At 35.6% G+C, this 18,415-nt stretch overlaps 11 protein-coding genes across 11 annotated transcripts; 5 read left to right on the top strand and 6 right to left on the bottom strand.

Annotated features, from left to right (window-relative positions):
* The first annotated feature begins 42 nt into the window (after nt 1-42).
* MET2 (homoserine O-acetyltransferase) lies at nt 43-1,729 on the top strand. The gene has a single exon (XM_020221861.1). The coding sequence runs from the start codon at nt 330-332 to the stop codon at nt 1,716-1,718; it is 1,389 nt and encodes a 462-aa protein (XP_020074237.1). The 5' UTR covers nt 43-329; the 3' UTR covers nt 1,719-1,729.
* A 57-nt stretch (nt 1,730-1,786) lies between these two features.
* On the bottom strand, nt 1,787-2,834 carry HYPBUDRAFT_154027 (uncharacterized protein). Its single transcript, XM_020221860.1, has one exon. The coding sequence runs from the start codon at nt 2,399-2,401 to the stop codon at nt 1,805-1,807; it is 597 nt and encodes a 198-aa protein (XP_020074236.1). The 5' UTR covers nt 2,402-2,834; the 3' UTR covers nt 1,787-1,804.
* On the top strand, nt 2,712-4,075 carry BTS1 (farnesyltranstransferase; the record flags this gene model as incomplete). Its single annotated transcript, XM_020223711.1, has 2 exons — nt 2,712-2,732; nt 3,077-4,075. The coding sequence occupies 2 exons, from the start codon at nt 2,712-2,714 to the stop codon at nt 4,073-4,075; spliced, it is 1,020 nt and encodes a 339-aa protein (XP_020074235.1).
* A 46-nt stretch (nt 4,076-4,121) lies between these two features.
* On the bottom strand, nt 4,122-4,910 carry HYPBUDRAFT_150545 (uncharacterized protein; the record flags this gene model as incomplete). Its single annotated transcript, XM_020220282.1, has 1 exon — nt 4,122-4,910. One exon carries the CDS (start codon nt 4,908-4,910, stop codon nt 4,122-4,124), a length of 789 nt encoding a protein of 262 aa, XP_020074234.1.
* A 227-nt stretch (nt 4,911-5,137) lies between these two features.
* Nucleotides 5,138-6,040, top strand: HYPBUDRAFT_114230 (uncharacterized protein; the record flags this gene model as incomplete). The annotated part of the gene is made up of 1 exon (XM_020219032.1): nt 5,138-6,040. The coding sequence occupies one exon, from the start codon at nt 5,138-5,140 to the stop codon at nt 6,038-6,040; it is 903 nt and encodes a 300-aa protein (XP_020074233.1).
* Nucleotides 6,041-6,074: 34 nt separating this feature from the next.
* On the bottom strand, nt 6,075-7,277 carry HYPBUDRAFT_150543 (uncharacterized protein; the record flags this gene model as incomplete). The annotated part of the gene is made up of 1 exon (XM_020220281.1): nt 6,075-7,277. One exon carries the CDS (start codon nt 7,275-7,277, stop codon nt 6,075-6,077), a length of 1,203 nt encoding a protein of 400 aa, XP_020074232.1.
* A 394-nt stretch (nt 7,278-7,671) lies between these two features.
* Nucleotides 7,672-9,846, bottom strand: FGR27 (Fgr27p; the record flags this gene model as incomplete). The annotated part of the gene is made up of 2 exons (XM_020219511.1): nt 9,728-9,846; nt 7,672-9,666 (listed from the first exon to the last, which is right to left on the bottom strand). Exons 1-2 carry the CDS (start codon nt 9,800-9,802, stop codon nt 7,672-7,674), a joined length of 2,070 nt encoding a protein of 689 aa, XP_020074231.1. The 5' UTR covers nt 9,803-9,846.
* Nucleotides 9,847-9,967: 121 nt separating this feature from the next.
* Nucleotides 9,968-10,793, bottom strand: HYPBUDRAFT_154026 (uncharacterized protein). Its single transcript, XM_020221859.1, has one exon. The coding sequence runs from the start codon at nt 10,417-10,419 to the stop codon at nt 10,183-10,185; it is 237 nt and encodes a 78-aa protein (XP_020074230.1). The 5' UTR covers nt 10,420-10,793; the 3' UTR covers nt 9,968-10,182.
* Nucleotides 10,794-12,004: 1,211 nt separating this feature from the next.
* Nucleotides 12,005-14,769, top strand: HYPBUDRAFT_163430 (uncharacterized protein). The gene is made up of 3 exons (XM_020222617.1): nt 12,005-12,257; nt 12,724-12,850; nt 13,861-14,769. Exons 1-3 carry the CDS (start codon nt 12,236-12,238, stop codon nt 14,714-14,716), a joined length of 1,005 nt encoding a protein of 334 aa, XP_020074229.1. The 5' UTR covers nt 12,005-12,235; the 3' UTR covers nt 14,717-14,769.
* A 653-nt stretch (nt 14,770-15,422) lies between these two features.
* HYPBUDRAFT_114584 (LIP-domain-containing protein) lies at nt 15,423-16,887 on the top strand (the record flags this gene model as incomplete). The annotated part of the gene is made up of 2 exons (XM_020219054.1): nt 15,423-16,033; nt 16,125-16,887. 2 exons carry the CDS (start codon nt 15,423-15,425, stop codon nt 16,885-16,887), a joined length of 1,374 nt encoding a protein of 457 aa, XP_020074228.1.
* Nucleotides 16,888-17,255: 368 nt separating this feature from the next.
* HYPBUDRAFT_154023 (uncharacterized protein) lies at nt 17,256-18,032 on the bottom strand. Its single transcript, XM_020221858.1, has one exon. It carries the CDS (start codon nt 17,994-17,996, stop codon nt 17,262-17,264), a length of 735 nt encoding a protein of 244 aa, XP_020074227.1. The 5' UTR covers nt 17,997-18,032; the 3' UTR covers nt 17,256-17,261.
* Between the last annotated feature and the right edge of the window lie 383 nt (nt 18,033-18,415).

Raw genomic sequence — 18,415 nt, 5'->3', positions numbered from 1 at the left:
ATTAACGATTTCAACGAAATTAATATAAACGAGTCTCTTCTGGTGATCAAAAGGTGTGATATCGTTGCAGATTATCTTTTGTTGATTTTGTATTTGAGTTGAACAGCCCAAATATTGTTTGTATTAGTGAGTCACTCTTGAAGCCACTGTTTGAGTGAGATTTTTTCTCCAAAGTACTACAAAAATCATTATACTTTTCAATTTCCAGCTGAATTTCTTCCAGTTTAGATATTTAACTATAGAAGAGCTAGGCACGAGTGATGTTAGATAAGAATCCCATTTATAAGGATGTGACGTCCGAAGAGACGAAAGCCAATTCGTACGCAGCAATGGTTCCGGGTCAAACGATTGTTGAAATTCCATACTTCGAACTTGAATGCGGCGAAGAATTGCACAACTTTCCTGTTGCTTATAAGACATGGGGAAGACTCAATAAAGACGGTGACAATGCGTTATTGATTTGTCATGCCTTGACTGGTTCTTCTGATGTGCAAGATTGGTGGGGGCCACTTTTGGGAACTGATCGAACTTTTGATCCATCAAGATTTTTCATTATTTGCATCAACTTTTTAGGATCGCCATATGGATCATGTTCTCCGTTGACTATTGAAAAGTCCACTGGAAAGCCGTATGGTCCTTTATTCCCGCTCGTCACCGTCAAGGATGAATTGGGTATTCAGAAGTTGATTCTTGACTCCTTGGGAGTTAAATCTCTAGCTTCGGTTATTGGTGGTTCAATGGGGGGTATGATTGCTCTTGAGTACTCAGCTACTTATAATGATAGTGATTTTGTTAAATCGGTTATTGCCATTGCCACGTCTGCCCGTGCGTCTGCTTGGTGTATATCGTGGAATGAAACTCAAAGACAGTGTATTTTCAGTGATCCAAATTATGATGATGGTTATTATTATGAACGCTCAGATAATGTTAAACCCGACTCGGGATTATCAGCTGCTAGAATGGCAGCCCTTTTGACTTATAGATCAAGAAATTCTTTTGAAACCAGATTTGGTCGTAATTTACCCAATACTGACCCTAAAGCATATCAAAAGCAAAATGATTCGCTGAAATTGTCAGAACAACAAGGTATAAGGTTACCAAGAACTAGAGATGAAGAAAATTGGCTTTTACATAACGAAGGCTCTAGATCAACCAATATAAATAAAAATAATAGTTCATCATCATTATCAAGTAATTCAAATAATCAAACAAAACCACAAACTTATTTTACAGCACAATCATACTTGAGATATCAAGGAAATAAATTTATAAATCGTTTTGACGCCAATTGTTATATTTCAATTACCAGAAAACTTGATACCCACGATATCACTCGTGGTAGAATTGAAGATGACGGGAATCTCACCGAAGACCCACTACCTGAATTTCTTTCCACGCTTAAGAAGCCACATTTGGTTATTGGGATACAATCCGATGGTCTTTTCACTTATGGAGAACAAACGTTACTTTGTCAACATATTCCGAAAAGTACTTTGAAAGAAATCGATTCTCCCGAAGGGCATGATGCATTTTTATTAGAATTCAAAGTGGTGGATGAATACTGTCAAACTTTTTTGAAAACGGAATTGCCAGATTACTATGATGAATCTAAGAATAAAGTAGAACGCTTGTTTGATTGGCAAAAATATGTCAAGTCAGTAGATAATGGAGGAAATTCAGTTTTTGGTGAAGCTGAACAAAACATTACCAATTGGTAGATTCAAATCATGTATAGAAATAGATTTATATTGAGTATAAACACTTTACATACTACAGAATATCTTTATCGTTATGCATTAGTTTATTAATTTTGAGTTGGAGCATTTAAAGTGTCTTGGTCGAATAATTTAGAATAATCAACACTACTATAAGTTACAGGGTATCTTTCATTAAGACCCGGATCAGGTCTTGAGATTTCCAAACGGTAGAAAAGTACCCAGTACCAAGGTGGTAGACATAAAATCTGTAGTAAATCGAAAGTATGACTGAACATGTAATTAAAGGTATTTGTTTTTGTATATTTTTCATGTAACTTATTCACACAATCAGTTGTTGGAGAATGAATGGTGTCGAATATAACATCATTGACAAACCACCATAATTGGCCAATGGTATGACAAACAAAAGTCTGCCAGAGAACTTTCAGTCTCAAGATTCTACCAAAAACATCACTCAAGCCTGAATTGGATCCAAATACATCCGTTCTCAATTCACCTGATGCAACCCAATTCAAGACACTCAACACGTATGGAAGTAAAGCTCCATTGATATCAAACAAAAACAAAATGGTGAACTGGATTGTTGGTTGGCGCTTGCATAGAATATACAACATTATATCGTCCAACAATGGTCCCAATTGAACAATCTTCATATCTCTCTGTATATACCCATAAGTAACCATAATAAAGATTCCAATACATGCCAGAAATATATAGTAAAAGAAGTCGTAACTGCGATTTCTATCAATAAACTCATTCACAACCGTGGTATCCTCCTCGCTTCTTTTATACCTACTGGGTATATGATTAAATTTGGTTGAAAATGATTCTTCTAGCTCTCCCATTGATCTTCTTATGAAAAACAAATGCATTAGAAGACTGAATTTCAAGTCACCAAAGTATAAAAAACTCGTAAACACTCTCCACACTTGGTATTGGCCACTGAACACCTTATTGGGTACATAGATCAATGAACTCGGTGATATTATTCCTATGGATGTTGCAGTCGATAACGTCACTGCTGCTAACATATAAAATCGAGTGAAAGGTGGCACCTCTCCCACTGCCTGAACAATTCTTTCCATGCTTTCTTCTTGTTGTTTATCAGCTAAACGATAACCCTGTTCGTTGAACGGAACCAATCACTAGAAACAATCACCAAAAGGAAGTATTTGGTGATGGTGTCTTCATGAAGCTGCTGACTTTTCCAGTGCTCCAGCTTTATCGTGTGGTGTACGGGTGCGTATCAAGAAGGGAACGAAAAGCTTTCATCACCAATTCGTTGGAAGAAGCATTCAACGGGCACAGGAACAGTACCGAAGATGGGAGAGTCAATTGACCTTGATCACTTGATCCAGAAGGACGACGAGCTTGATTATAGCAGTTTGCCTCGTCTGGTGATCGATCCTTACGAGTATCTTGAGAAAATTCCGGGAAATAACGGCCACATCAGAAATCAGTTCTTACAGGCCTTCAATGAATTGTACTATCACATAGAATATGAGGATGTGCTCGACGAAATTGATCACATCGTGACGATCTTCCATGAGCTGTCGCTACTCATTGATGATATTGAAGATGATTCCAGCTTTAGACGAGGTTGGCCGGCAGCTCATACCAAATACGGAGTACCCTTGACTATAAATTGTGGGAACTTGATGTACTTTGTTGCAATGAAGAGGGCAACTAGTGTGTTACCTGAAATATATCTGAAGCATAATCCCAGGATATGTGTGGCCGAGTTGTCGGCGTCGATTCAGAAGATATTGACTAATGAAATGATTAATTTGCATCATGGACAAGGACTTGATATCTATTGGCGAGACACCCCTAATGTTATTGAAAACAACTTACCGAGCTTGACCGAGTATGCTGAGATGGTGATGAATAAGACCGGGGGGCTATTCAGGCTCTCGATTAAGTTATTAGAGCTTTTTTCAACCAGTGAAACGTCCCAACCATCAAAGATTCCATTGGCTAACTTGTTGGGTATAATATACCAGATTCGAGATGACTATCTCAATTTAGTCGACGAACGTTATAACCATATGAAGGGGACTAGTGGCGAAGATTTGTTGGAAGGGAAGGCATCATTACCTATTCTTCATTGTTTGAAGAATTCTGAGAAATCACCGGTTTATCGAATGCTAACCGAGTATAAAACTAGCGAAGAAAGAGCCAAGTCGGACCTATTGAAGGTAGCGATTCAGTTCATGGAGGAGGAAACGCAATCGTTGGCATTTACTAAACACCTATTGCTTGAATATTGTGACAAGGCCAGAAACGAGATTGTGCAAACAACTGGCAACAAGGATTCGATGTTGATTCAAATAATCCACAAATTGTCTATGGTTTGATGTCTATAATATATTTATTTATTTAATATATACAAAAGGGAGTTAATTATGCTAATGGGATTGATCTCTTTAATTGATCTTTAGTTGTTGTATCATTCCTGAAATTGTCCGGATTATACAAGTGTTTGAAGAAAACATCGATATCTTCGCTGAACAGACCTCGGGATCGGTATACGTCATTGGGTTTCAATAATTTTTCAACCTTTGACTTCTCTTCGTTGTCGTATATTTCAAACCGATCTTTTTCAAATGAAAGGTTTTTTTCTAAAAGGTTTAACTTCATACCAAAATCAATGTTATTATACCTTTTCCCGTCAACCTCTTCATTCTCAATATCGCTTTTGATCATTTTAATCAAATCCTGGTACGAGTTTTCCACTAAAACCTTGGATTCAAAGGATTTGATTTCCTGGTTGATTGGCGGGGGTAAATCTTGATGCAAATACTTTAATGGAGATGGTTTTTTGAATGGTACTTTGGCGAATTTATACTTTGGCTTATTGATCTTTAATACCTCTCTGGTCATTGTTTCAATCAGGTCTGTGATCATCTTTTCATTACTTTTAGAGCTTGGTCTCGTTTCCTTGCACTTATCACCAGTAGATCGATTTCTTCTATTTGTCGGGATGGCGTTATCAAAAGCTCCGAATTCCTCTTCTTCTCGCTTGATTATTCTTCTTGACTTCATCTTCCTCGGTGGGATATCATTCTCGAGCTCTTTATCATGCTTTAAAAGCTCCTGATACCTAATTATGTCTTCTTCAATTTCATCCTTGGTCCTTCTCAACTTTCTTCTCTTTTTAGGTGAAACATGCTCCTTTATTAGATTTCCCATTCTTCTTTAAAGGCCTTTTCCACTCCCCATTGGCAAAATAACAAGTATATCAACCAAATATATACTGTTTCCCAATAAGCTTTCGTCTAGACGTTATCTAAAGATGCTGTTAGCGACTGAAAAAAAAAAAAATCCATACCTCCATTTTTCCAATTTTTTTTTCAACCTCATCGAGAAGAGCATAAGCTTTGGAACCATTTGAAAAGAAACGGTTAGAGAAGCCAAGTATGTTGTATTTGATTGGATTGGGATTGTCTTACGAGACCGACATCACTGTGCGTGGGTTGGAAACAGTGAAGAAATGTAAGAGAGTTTATTTGGAAGCATATACTTCGATTCTTATGGCAGCTAGTCAAACATCATTGGAAGAATTTTATGGCCGGGAAATCATATTGGCCGATAGGGAGTTAGTCGAAACCGGGGCAGATCAAATCTTGAAAGATGCCGATACTGAGGACATTGCATTTTTGGTTGTTGGGGATGTTTTTGGTGCCACTACTCATACTGATTTAGTTATCAGAGCTAGAGAATTGGGTATCAAAGTTGAAGCAATTCATAATGCATCAGTTATGAATGCGGTTGGAGCTTGTGGATTACAATTGTACCAGTTCGGACAAACTGTATCATTAGTGTTTTTCACTGATAGCTGGAAACCTGATTCATTTTATAATAAAATCATGGAGAATAGAAAGATTGGGTTACATACTTTACTTTTATTAGATATTAAAGTTAAAGAACAGAGTATTGAGAATATGGCAAGAGGTAGATTGATTTATGAGCCACCAAGATATATGGATATTGCTACTGCTGCAAGTCAATTATTAGAAATTGAAGAAATCAGAAATGAACAAGCTTATACTCCAGATACTCCATGTGTTGCAGTTTCCAGATTAGGATCTCCAACCCAAACTTTCAAAGCTGGTACTTTAAAGGAATTAAGTCAATATGATTCGGGGGAACCTTTACATTCTTTAGTCATGTTGGGTAGACAAGTCCATGATTTGGAATTGGAATATTTATATCAATACGTTGATAATAAAGAAGAATTTAAAAAATTTGTTGAAAAAGATCAAGAATTTTTCAAACCTCCACCATACGTACCACCTGAAGAAGATGAATTAAGTGATTAAAACTTATAAATTGTATATTAAATATCTATAGAAATTATTGATCTTTCTTTTGTCTTAAAATCTGTAAATCGTCCCAAACGTTTTCATTAAGATCCCAAATCATCCATTCATACCAGCCATAATAGACTGGGAATATAGTAACTAAATGCCATAACGAATGAGCATCGATTAAACTATAAAATATCGGGGGGAAATCTAAGATTTCTAAAGACATACCGAAAATAACAATCACACATAATAATAAAGGATATAAAGAGTATAACTTTGGAGACCTTGAATAGAAACTATACAAGATGATTCTTTTTGGATTGATGAATTGCAAATGAGTCAAGTTTTGGGATTTTTCATTCGAGTGTTCTAAATCATAGTACTTATTATATAATTTAAAACAGGATACTCCCCATAAGATATTTTGTAAAACTCCAATGGTTATATTGGCTCTCATATTATAAGTATACAGCCAGTCTGTTTCTAACCGATAAACATGTGCAGTATAAGCTGAAATACACGCTAAAGTGAACAAGCTTCTTAACCAAACTCTTCTTGGTAAATAAAGCTTGAAAACACGATTCCCAATTCCGTAAAAGCCTGATAAAACAGTTAATCCTGCAAAATAATAATCTAATCTTTCTGTTATTAAGAAATCTCTTATATGGAATATCGTAGAAAAAATCCAAGCAAACATTGTTATAACACTGATTATGGCAAGGATGTATAGCTCCAGGTTCACAATTGATCTGGAGGTATTCTTATTTTGATTAATACTTTTCTTGATCATTTTGAAGCCAGAATAATGAGCAATCAAATTACCCAAGGAAAATAAAACTGATATGAATTCTTGAGTACCATAAATTCTGTTGAATGGCCATTTACCATGGAATTGCAATATCTCCTCGTTATCCTGTATTCTTTCTTTAGTTACAATTTGTTGACATTGATAGTCGCAATTTGATTCACAAGTCCATTTAAGCAAATTGAGGTACCAAGGCAATGGCATTGGAGTGAATTCCCAGCCGGGATTATAATTGTGCCATTCATAATCATCAACATTCCCATTTTGTATCAATTCATGGTAAATTTCGTCTTGGACTAAATTATAAGGATTGTTTTCACAACTGATTTGTTCACACTGATACCGGCAATCCTGGTAATCGTACAAATCATTCCCTGGGGAGGCAGAGATCTTCTGGAAGCAAGCTAATACCGCAACTAACAAGCTGGGCCCTTGGAGTTTCATGGTCTGTTATGGCAAAAGAGAAACTAATTCGTTGAATTTTTGATTTTTGATAAAGCCTTTTGATTTTTTCATTGACGTTTTTTTCAAATCGAGAATTTTGACGAAGATGCGAATTCATGAAATGGGTGCAATTTTTGTTTATAGGCTGTTTGCAGGCAGCCAATGGGCCAAAGCAGCTTATGTCGAAGGCTTTCCCGTTGAAGAAACGAGGTATGAGGGAAAGTGCTCAAGCTGAGAAGTTTGAGGGATTGAAACTGACCATTATAGAAATTTTACAATGGTAATTTCAGTCGGAGAAGCTGAAAACGGTTTTGTTTCAGGGTCTACGAAGGGTTGATACAGGCTTAGATGTTCAAGCGTAATTTCGTTAATAATTAAAAAGAGTAAAAAAAATCTATGGAAGGTCTAGGGAAGGCAAATTGGTTTGATCTTCTAGTAAGTTTTTGTGGTAAGAATCAAGATCTTTGAAACTATCTACTTTTAAATCACTAAAACCTGAAGAGAATTCTTTTTTTGGTTTATTCAAATCACAAGGATTTGAATTATGGAAATAATACATTGAGTTGATCATCTCATTGACAATGGTTGCATAAGAATTAGCAGTTTGTGAAATTCTTTCGTATTCTTTGAAAAATTGAATTGCAACTCTTAAAATTTTGATTAGTTTTTCATCTAAGTGATCTAATAAACCAACACCTAAAGTCATACAAGCAGTGAAAGCACAGTTAAGTCTAACGTTTGATTCTAATCTTCTTATATCTGAATCATCTAACTGGGTAGTAGCGATAAGCATTAGAGTACTACTTTTGATACTTGTTTCTATAAAACCTTTGATGAACTTTAAATCGAAATTTAGGTTGTTTGCATTTGGAATGTATTGATAAGTTTTTTCATATAATAAGAATGGACGACTCATTAGAATAATAGCGTATATATGGGAAGCACTTAGAAAAACGCAGGCATAACGATGTTTTGTTTCTAGAACTGATTTACCAGTTGAAGTATTTTCAACTAGAAGTTCAGGTGGTAAACTGGATAAATAATCTTTTAACTCAAGTGATATATTTTTCAAAGTATCGAAATTGAAAGGGTCCTTTTTATGATATAAATTAAGAATCTTGGTCATGATACGGAAAATCTTCAAAGAATAAAAATCCAATTTATCTCTGAACGAATCATTTACGTCAGGATCAAAAATATAAGTGATTTTGTTTGGGACTGAATAAATTAAATTTGGATCTAAACGATCAAATTCCTTCTTTATATTATCGTCCTTGAATAAGACAGAATCTTCTTCTTCAAATGACATTGGTTTACCGGCAATCACTGAAAAGATTCTATCGCTAACGTATAGTGAGGTTAAAAGTCTTTTATTATACTTATTAACTGATTCTTTATCATTATCCAACTTAATAGAACCAGAATATTTTATTGCAGCTCTTAGTAATGACCACGACGTTTTAAGTCTACCAATGAATTTATAGTATAATGCTTGTAAATAATTTGACTTAACCAACCAAATCTCGCCGTCATCAGGTAGATTATTATGTAAATATAAGGCGCTCTGGAAGTAATTAATGGAATAATGAGTTTGACGATTATTAGTATTTTCCATTAAAGCAGCAATTGCTAATACTAAATAGATTAAAATTTTTAATTTTGGATCTTGGTTATTCGCCATTACTGTATTAAAGAAACAGTCTTTATCAAGAACAAAATATTGCCAATTAAATTGAACTTCAAATAGATAAAACAGCCTCAAGCAAACTTCTCTAGATGGCATTGGATCCAATATCTTATTTGGATCGTAAGGTATCGGGCTATCCTCAACTGGGAAAACATAAACATCCTTGAACTCTGTATATCCCATAATATTCTTAAAAATTAACTTGGTTTCATGTAATATAGCTAGAGAATCGGTGGCGGCATTACATAGTAAGTTATCGTCGTTATCGATTTCAAATATCGAAGAAAGCTCTGAAGATGGAGTGCCCAAAAACGGAGAGTTTCGACTAAATGGTAGCATTGTCGGTATTGGTGTTTGAGTAGCTGGCGTAGGGTAACTTATTGGATTTAACGTAGGAATACTTGGATTTCTTAAGAATCGTTCATTGATTGATATTATGTTAATGGCTTTGGTATCATAATTCAACCGATTAATATCATAATTACTCGATATACTCTTTAACATCTCAGATATCGGAGGTAGGATCCTCGAATTACCTTCATTGGTCTTCTTCTTAATCCCTGCTTGGACCGGGATAGGGGGTGACTGTGTCGGCTGTATCCCTTGCTTCTTCTTTCCTCTAATCGTTCTTCTATCAATCGAATGATAAGTACAAGCGTTGCTTCTCTCTATACATCTATTACAAGGTTGAAGTCCATTACACTAGAATGTTAGTATCTCATTCTCTCGTATTTCATCTTTTCATCTCTTCTCAAATACATACTTTATGCTTGGAAGTTTTGCAACTATCGCAAGCATTTGTAACTTTCCTACCCTTTCTGGATCTCACTTCGCTCATGTTAGCAATTACTAACCCGGAGTCGTCGAATCTCTCTATCAAAAGAAAGTGTAAAGTCAAGTTTAAGTATAATTAAAAAAAAAAAATTTTTTTTTTATTAGTCTTTTTTCAGTATTTTTTTTTTTTTTTTTTTTTCACTTTTTCATGAAAACTAAAACTACTCTTAACAAGATGAATTTCACATAATAACGGGCTTAGATAGCTGGTTGTCAAAATCCGACTCAGGAACGGAATTGCCTAGTCGAGTGTTTAGTTTACGACAGTTACCCAACCGTTTTAATGAAGTTCAGTGGTAAATTTTGTATTGGTTTTCGATTTAAGGTCATCATCACTGATAATATTTTCCTAATTTAACCAAGTTTTAGTTCAACAGTTACAAATCAACGGAAACAATGTAGGATTGACATTTCCGTTTGAAGAATGCATATACCTAGGGTGGACAAAGAAGAGAGAAAGAAGTATTGTATTACACAATCGAGTAGGTGAGGATAATTCCAGGGAGAAGCTGAGTCTCCCGGACTTACGTGGGGCCAAGTAACGCGTGGTGATAAAGGAGACGGCATGCTGTAGAGCAAGAGGGAAGACAGGGAGTAGGGAGTGGAAGGCTGCAAGGGCATTTTTGTGAATAGAGGCAGGACGGAAATCTACCAAAGAGTTCGGACGCTTAAAGATTTTGGTATTGGTACAGATACCCCCGGATGTTGGGAGGAAGAAGAGTAGAAGGTGGTTACAAAAGACCTAGAGAAGGTTTATTAAACTGGTAGGCTTGAGCAAGTTGAAATAACCAAATGAAATTTATTTAATCGAAGGGCATGATAGAATTGAAAGAAAAGAATTGAAGACATTAAGAGAACATAACTAGATGGAATCATTACCGTAGAGGAAACCAATTGAAGGTTTATTGGTACAAGGATGATCATCGATTGAGTTTGCATCATTTGACAAGAAGAAATGTTGAACTTCGAAAGATTTTAAATGATTTAATATGGGGACAATTTCATCTTGTAAATGATTAACGTTTAAATTTTGTAGGATAACTTCATTTGATTTTCTAAAATGATAATTTGATAAGGATTCAATCATTTGATTAATAATTTTAAAATGATTTTTAGCAATTGGATTAAATTTATCATAACTACTTAAGTAAGATAATCCAAGTTTTAAAATTTCTAATAATTGAGAATCTAAATCATCGATTAGATAAACACCCAAAGTTAAACAAGCGACTAAAGCACAATCTAATTTCATATTTGGTTCTAATCTTCTAATGTTTGATTCGGATTCAGAACTAACGAGGGCAATAATCATTAATCCGCAACTTTTAGCTGAAGCTTGTTTAAATTCTTTTATAAAATTTAAATCAATCATTGAATTTTTCAATTTTAAATTATATTGGCAATTTTTTTCATAAAGTAATATAATTCTACTTATTAAAAAAATTGAATAAATATAACAAGCTTGAAGAAAAATACAAGCATAACGGTGTTTAACTTCAATATCGGAACTACCAGATGAACAATTCTTAACTAATAATTCTGAAGGTAAACTAGCTAACCAATTTTCTAATTCATTAGTTAAAATTTTTATAATTTCCATACTAATTTCAGAATTTCTATAACAAATTCTAGTAATTTTAGCAGATATGTGAACAATATGAATTTTATAATAATCAAATTTTGTTTCAAAAGATTTATTCGTATCAGGATCACAAACATAATCTTTTGGGTTTGAAATAAAAGTTAATTTTGATTCTTCGATTGTCTTATATTCTTGGTTGAAATCCTCACATTCGTCTTCATTAAAACAAAATGGTAATCCTGATAATATAGAAAACATCTGTCCACATAAATATAATGATCTAAAGAGTTTTTTCCTATATCTTGGATCAAGATTTGATTCTTTTATTTTATGAATTTTAAGTATTTTAGCATAATTGATTGCATTATTGATTTTAAACCATGAATTGGTTAAGTTCCCAGTGAATTGGTAATAAAATGATTGTAAATAATTCGATTGTAGTAACCATAATTCACAATTCTTACTCAATTGTTTTTCAAAGTAAAGTGCATTCCCGAAAAAATTGATTGATTTCAATGATACAAAGTCTCCTTGGTTATAATCTTTAATAACTGTACCAATTGCCAATATCAAATAGATTATAACTTTATGTTTCAATATTTCTATTGAATCAGTTTTAGATTTGAGTACTTCATTTAAAATCTTGATAAAGTTCAGTTTGTCAAATACAAAATATTGCCAATTGAATTGAGTATCAAATAATTCAAACATTTCAATACATTCTCTTTTAGATAGTAAAGGACAGATATTAGACGTTGGCTCAATCAAGTTTTTAGGCTCTTTGGTATTGGATTTTGTTATATCTTGATCAAACTTGGTTGATCCAATGATATTCCTAAAAATGATTTGAGTTTCATGGAGCACAGCATTTGCCCCGGTGGTTGCATTATAAATTAACTTATTCTGTGCATCGATTTCAAAGAAATCATTAGTATTATCAATTGACTGTGACGACTCAACCGGTAAGCGATAATTATTGGAAATCATATTTGTCAAGCATTGATTTTTCTTTAAATTACTTTTAAGTTCGATATTTTTAATTGGAGGTAGTATTGGAGTCTTAGTATTGGGTAATAAATGTTGCGGGAATTGTAAATTAAAAGTTGAACAATCATTATTCAAACGATTCAATGTTTCGGTGATCGAAGGAAGTTTAACATCATTGAATGAACTTTCAGATGAGCCATTTTCTAATTCTAATTGTTTTTGTTTGGCCATTCTTTCTCCCTTTAATGATCTTTTATCAATACTTGAATAGATGCATTCATGGCCTCTTCTCTGACAAAGATAACATGGTTGTAGTCCTGAACACTTATACTTTCTCTTCTTACAATTATCGCAAGCCGTAGCCACTTTCCTTCTCTTTTCTGGAGGTATTATCCTCGAACGTTTTGGACGTTTGGATTTATCCATTTTTCACCAATTTTATTCCCCCAGAAGCGAAGTCTCTATTTACTTAAAGAAAAAAAGGTATCGAAATATTAAAACTAATAACAAACTTACTTCCACCGAGATCTACTCCAGTAGTTGTACTTAAGTTATAATGGAAAAATGCTGAAGCTCTTAATAAAGTTCGTAATGAAATCAGCTCCAAAGGGAAAAATATCGTAGGTTTTTTTTAGGCTGGGTGTCCGGGTGTTTTCCTTTGGTGGTAGTAAAAAAAGCGAAGCACCAGCAGAATCAGCCAATCAGAAGGCTTTTTAAATAAGGTTTGGGTTAAAGAAATTAGATAATTGCTTATTGCATTGGCATTCTTGGGCTGGCACTTGAGTTTACCGTGAATCAGTGTTAAATTAGGCTTAAATTGGCGATTTTCAGCCTTTGTTGAGGGAATAGTAATTCGTACTGGGGTGAATGAATGAGGAGAATTCAGCCGTTTGACACTGGCACCGTCTGAGGCTTCGACATACTTACACTAGATGACACGCTGGACTGAATCGTGGGGCAAAATCATCATTGGAGATTGACCATGTGAGGCAGAATCACCCTTGTTGGTACATTAATACTTACGAAAGAGTACCAGTTACGAAATCACCTTGCAAAAAGACGAAGGAGCACGGTGCGGATGCTCATAATGACCCTATCATCGGGCTACTGGTGATGATTTGACTCCTATTTTTCATTTACGTACCGGTACTATATCGCTCTACTAGGACTGTATTGCTCTGAGTTGACTCCACTACATTAACAAATAAACTAATAATAAACTAATAATAAATTAACAATAAATTAACAGTAAGTTAACCAAAGCAATAACTATCTTAACTTATACTTAACTCTATCTAAGTACTGGGAAGCTTCGCTTGACTTATTCAGTAACTGATTGAATTATTTAAGGTGTACGGGTGTTTTTACCAATCCAATGCGGAATTTTATGCGATGGGGAATTCCGCTTGGACGATATTTAAAACCCCCAGACCCAGGGAAGAACTCCAGCTGGACCAGTTTTAAGTAGTTGACAAGATGACACCAAGTACTAGTCAGATCAAGGAGTTGGAGCCCAAGGTGACATCCAAAGGATACAAGGTGGAGAGCCAGGGAAGCTCTAATTTGGCCAAGGGAATGCCCCATCCCTATCCCTTACCAAGGTTCAACAGCAAAGAGGAAGAGATTCAACAACAGAAAGAACATATGGCTTGTGCTTTCAGGATCTTTGGTAGATTAGGTTTTGCCGAAGGGGTTGGGCTTGCAGGCCATTTTACTTTGCGGGACGGGAATACCTTTTGGATCAATCCGTTGGGGAAACATTTTTCATTAATGAAGGTTAGCGATTTTGTTCATGTTGATGAAGAAGGGAATATCTTACCGGACGGGAACCAGGCCGCCATAAATAATGCAGGATTTTCTATTCACTCGGCCATTCATAAGGCTAGGCCTGACGTCAATGCCGCTTGTCATTTCCATTCACCTTATGGTAAATCATATAGTGCATTAGGTTTGCCATTAGATATGATAAATCAAGATGTATGTATTTTCTATAAAAATCACTCCGTTTTCACTGATTTCGGTGGGGTTGCATTTGATCCAAATGAAGGTATTGCCATTGCCGAATCTATTGGTAATGGCAAAGGTGCTATTTTACAGAACCATGGGATAATAACCGTTGGTAAAACAGTTGACGAAACTGCTTTTCTCTATATGTTGATGGAAAATAGCTGTCGTTGTCAAATCTTGGCTAACTCAGCTTTAAAACCGGGTGATTCGTTGAAAATCATCAAAGACGACGTGGCTGCATATACCGAAGAAATGACTGGCGACCCCGAAACTTTGTATGGAGAATTTCAACCCGACTACGAATTGGAGTTGATGCGCTCAAATGGGGATTTCTTAAAGTAATTTAATGTTTCTTGTACTTGTTTTAATTATAAATAAACATCCGTATCGTCTCGATTATACTTGTATTTGTTGCAACGATTCTTAAATATGCATGTAACCTACCGAACCCCGTAAACAAGACTTTCATGTCTCGGTTGGGCTCTCGGTAGCATACATGTTTATTGTTTGGTTGTGACAGTTTTCCATACTTTACAATGGACGCATCTATCCTCTGGGGAAAGAGAATCATTTGAATGGAAAATAAAGGCTAAAGTTTATAATTTTCCGTTAAGGTTCAATCAAAGGTGATCCCTTGCAGCAAACGCATGAAATTCATCCTCATTAAAGTAAAGAACCTTTTTTTACAAAAGCGAAACCTTAAATACGTTACATTTACCAAAACCTCCAAGACAACCCCGGGTTGGAAAGATTGGAATAGCACCTCTTGGTGCTAAGGTAGTATGAAGTATCGAAGCCAAAATTTCGAAAACGGAAATGTCTTTTCCCAATGCTCATCGTGTTGCATCGAGATGGGGCGAAAGCTCACATTCTGACTAGAGCCGGAGTATAACCTCAAATAACCCACGGATGTAGAATTGAGTGGTAAGAGTGATCTTGTCTCTTCTTGATCGACGGTGGATGTTAGTGGACGGTGGATTCTACAAAACGTATAAATATTCGAACAAATATGTTGAGTTAATGAGTTTGTTTTTGATCAATAACGAAAATGAACTTTTTAAGAGTGTTAACTTTTATTTTCCTTATTTCTATTGCTTCGGGTGCTCCTTCCGGTCTTCTTAAGCCTTCTCAGGATGACTTTTATGATCCGCCCTCAGGGTACGAGTCAAAGCCTGAGGGGGCTATTTTAAAATGGAGAAACACTCCAGCTAAAATGGGTGCTACTTTTATGCCATTGAATATCGCAAATTCATGGCAAGCCTTGGTGAGAACTACTGATTCCCATGGTAATGCTACTGCGATCGTGACTACTATTATGAAACCACATAATGCTAATTCTAAACAAGTTATTAGTTATCAATCAATGGAAGATTCTGCTAATGAAAACTGTGCACCTAGTTATTCGTTACAGTTTGGTTCTGATGCTAACACCCTTGTGTTAAAAGCAGAATCTTACATTATTCAAATTGCTTTGGAAAGGGGTTACTACGTGGTAACTCCTGACTATGAAGGTCCCAATGCTGCATTTACTGCCGGGAGAATCGCAGGCCATGCCGTGTTGGATAGTTTGAGGGCCACCATCCAGTCCGCCAACGAAACCGGAATCGCCGCCGATGCTTCTTACGCATTGTTTGGCTACAGTGGTGGATCATTAGCTAGGTATGTTGATCAGAGAACCATGCAAGAAATGGTTGCGAATTTTTGATTTTGCATTTTTTTTTTTTTTTTCTGTTACTAACTAATTTTGCAGCGGATGGGCAGCCAGTTTACAACCAACTTATGCACCGGAGTTGAAGTCCAAATTGATTGGAGCAACCCTCGGGGGCTTTGTTACGAACATCACCGAAACCGTTACTGCAGTGGAAGGAACGGTGTTTGCTGGGTTGACGCCTAATGGGTTATGGGGGTTAAGTCAAGAGTACCCATTTTTCAAAGAATATCTTAAACAAGGTATGAGCGAAGAACATTATAAGAAGTTGAAAACTGCATCCGAAAACTGTTTATTGAATGCTATTTTAGGGTTTCCGTTCTATAGATTTTTCAGTGGATCCGATCCATTTTTCAAGAAAGGGTGGGACGTGTTTAAAGAGGACGATATTAAACAAATGCTTGATGAAAATACGTTATTGTTTCAAAATAACCAAGAGATCCCCGATATTCCATTGATGATTTATCATGCCACCAACGATGAGATTGTGCCATACCATGGTAATAGTGATAGATACTACGATAACATTTGTAAATGGAAACCGGACATTTCATTAGAGTTGAACATTGATCAAACCGGAGGACATATATTAGAGATTCCCCAAGGGGTTCCAGCAGCATTTGCCTGGCTCGAAAGATTATTTAGGGGACAAAATATAGTTAAGGGGTGTCATAAGACTACCAGACTTAATAATTTATTATACCCAGGGGCAGATTATTCAATTTACACCGCCTTAACTGCCGCCATCAAGAGTTTGGTCGGGGGAGAAATTGGACCAAATGGTGAAGGATTACCAGTTAGTTAGGATTTATAAGTATACCATTAGTTAGAGTTTATAAGTATTTACCTTAGTTAGAGTTTATAAGTATGCCATTAGAGTTTATAAGTGTTTACCTTAGTTAGAGTTTATGCGTATTTACTATTAGTTGATTTGTCTAATTTAACATAGTTTTTTCGTATCATGACCGTATTCAGTGTCTATACCCATTACAGTACCTTAATTTTATCATAACCCATTGAATTATATTTATCATGTTTAAACTAATTGACTAGCTAAGTAACAGTACCTCCTAATCCATGGTCTTTGTAAGTATTCGATTACCAATTAGTTAGAATGTATTTTGTATATATATATATATATATTTTTATATCCAATTTGAATCCATGGAACCAGCCCATTTAACCAACATTGATAAGACCATCACCTTTTTCCCTTAAAAAGTCCACAAGTTTGCCTTCGTCGTATAACTTAATAATACAGTCGTAATCCCCAACCGGGGTGCCCCCAATAAAGAGTCTGGGAATATGATCTTCATCTTCACGGTATGCATCCGTGGAGTACTGGGCGTCTTTAATGGTGGAAGTGGTGGTGGTGGTGGTTTGCTCGTGCTGGGTATACGATTTCAAGTATTGGTATACTTGATAGTAGTGAGGGTGTCTATGCAATTCAACCGTGACTGGTTCTGGGGTAATACTGAAAGAATAGAGTAATATTTGTAAAAAACGACCTTGTTTCTCTGGAGGGGTTTCTTCATTTAGTAATAGAGTAATTGGGGCTATCGATAGCATTTCTTTCAAGTCTGCTTGAGCATCAACCTCCTCCTCTTCTTGCATAACTGCACTTTCAGGGAAAACAACTTCCTCTTCAGCGTCTTCTTGCATATCAAAACAGAATTTGAAAAAATTCTTAATATACGACTGGTTGGCAGATTGTACTTCATTATTACTTGACTTGAACAAAATCAAGTTGAACAAGGTTCCAATACTCAATATCAATAACACTATCGATAATAGCGACTCTTTATTTTGATAATAAACCTCTTGCTCCTCTTCTTCTTCTTCAATAGGTTCAATGGGAGTCTTTTCAATATCGATATAGAAAACCGATTTCGAGTTTCTTCTGAAAGACGACATGGCTGATGAAAAATTCAACTGCCCAATAATCCAAAGATTTAATTTAATATTTATATTATTTGATCCTAACAGAATACAATTTGATATTTATAGCTTAAATCAGAAAACGCTATTCGTGTTTTTGAGTCATGAATCTAGACCAGAGATGTCCGTCAAGGGTTCCCATTGAAAGCTTACTGGACGTGATTTCCGAGTTTGCCTGAAATTTGTCTACTGATCTACGCCTAATGTTACCGTGAAGCACTTCAGTCGATGCCGTATCAAGGCCATCTGCTTACAAACTGGGAATAATGTCCTTCACTCACTTGGCCGATGCCCTGTCGGTTGTTCTCCTAATCCGGCAACACCCATACTGTTTTGGACAGTAGTGTGGACACCGTCACTCCACCTTCTGTATGCTGAAGCCTATGAAGCTTATT

This window comes from Hyphopichia burtonii, assembly GCF_001661395.1.
Source record: "Hyphopichia burtonii NRRL Y-1933 unplaced genomic scaffold HYPBUscaffold_8, whole genome shotgun sequence".
Lineage (NCBI taxonomy): Eukaryota > Fungi > Ascomycota > Pichiomycetes > Serinales > Debaryomycetaceae > Hyphopichia > Hyphopichia burtonii.
Note: the sequence above shows the minus strand (reverse complement) of the source record. Positions and strands in the feature narration are given on the sequence as shown.

Excerpts from the sequence above, each read along its gene's own strand:
- MET2 (XM_020221861.1), top strand. The coding sequence starts at position 330 with ATGGTTCCGGGTCAAACGATTGTTGAAATTCCATACTTCGAACTTGAA.
- HYPBUDRAFT_154027 (XM_020221860.1), bottom strand. The coding sequence starts at position 2,401 with ATGGTTACTTATGGGTATATACAGAGAGATATGAAGATTGTTCAATTG.
- HYPBUDRAFT_154026 (XM_020221859.1), bottom strand. The coding sequence starts at position 10,419 with ATGCCCTTGCAGCCTTCCACTCCCTACTCCCTGTCTTCCCTCTTGCTC.
- HYPBUDRAFT_163430 (XM_020222617.1), top strand. The coding sequence starts at position 12,236 with ATGGAGCACAGCATTTGCCCCG. Across the intron at positions 12,258-12,723 it reads GGAGCACAGCATTTGCCCCG|CCGTAGCCACTTTCCTTCTC; the intron begins GTGGTTGCATTA and ends AATTATCGCAAG. Across the intron at positions 12,851-13,860 it reads ATTTACTTAAAGAAAAAAAG|TCAGATCAAGGAGTTGGAGC; the intron begins GTATCGAAATAT and ends ACCAAGTACTAG.
- HYPBUDRAFT_154023 (XM_020221858.1), bottom strand. The coding sequence starts at position 17,996 with ATGTCGTCTTTCAGAAGAAACTCGAAATCGGTTTTCTATATCGATATT.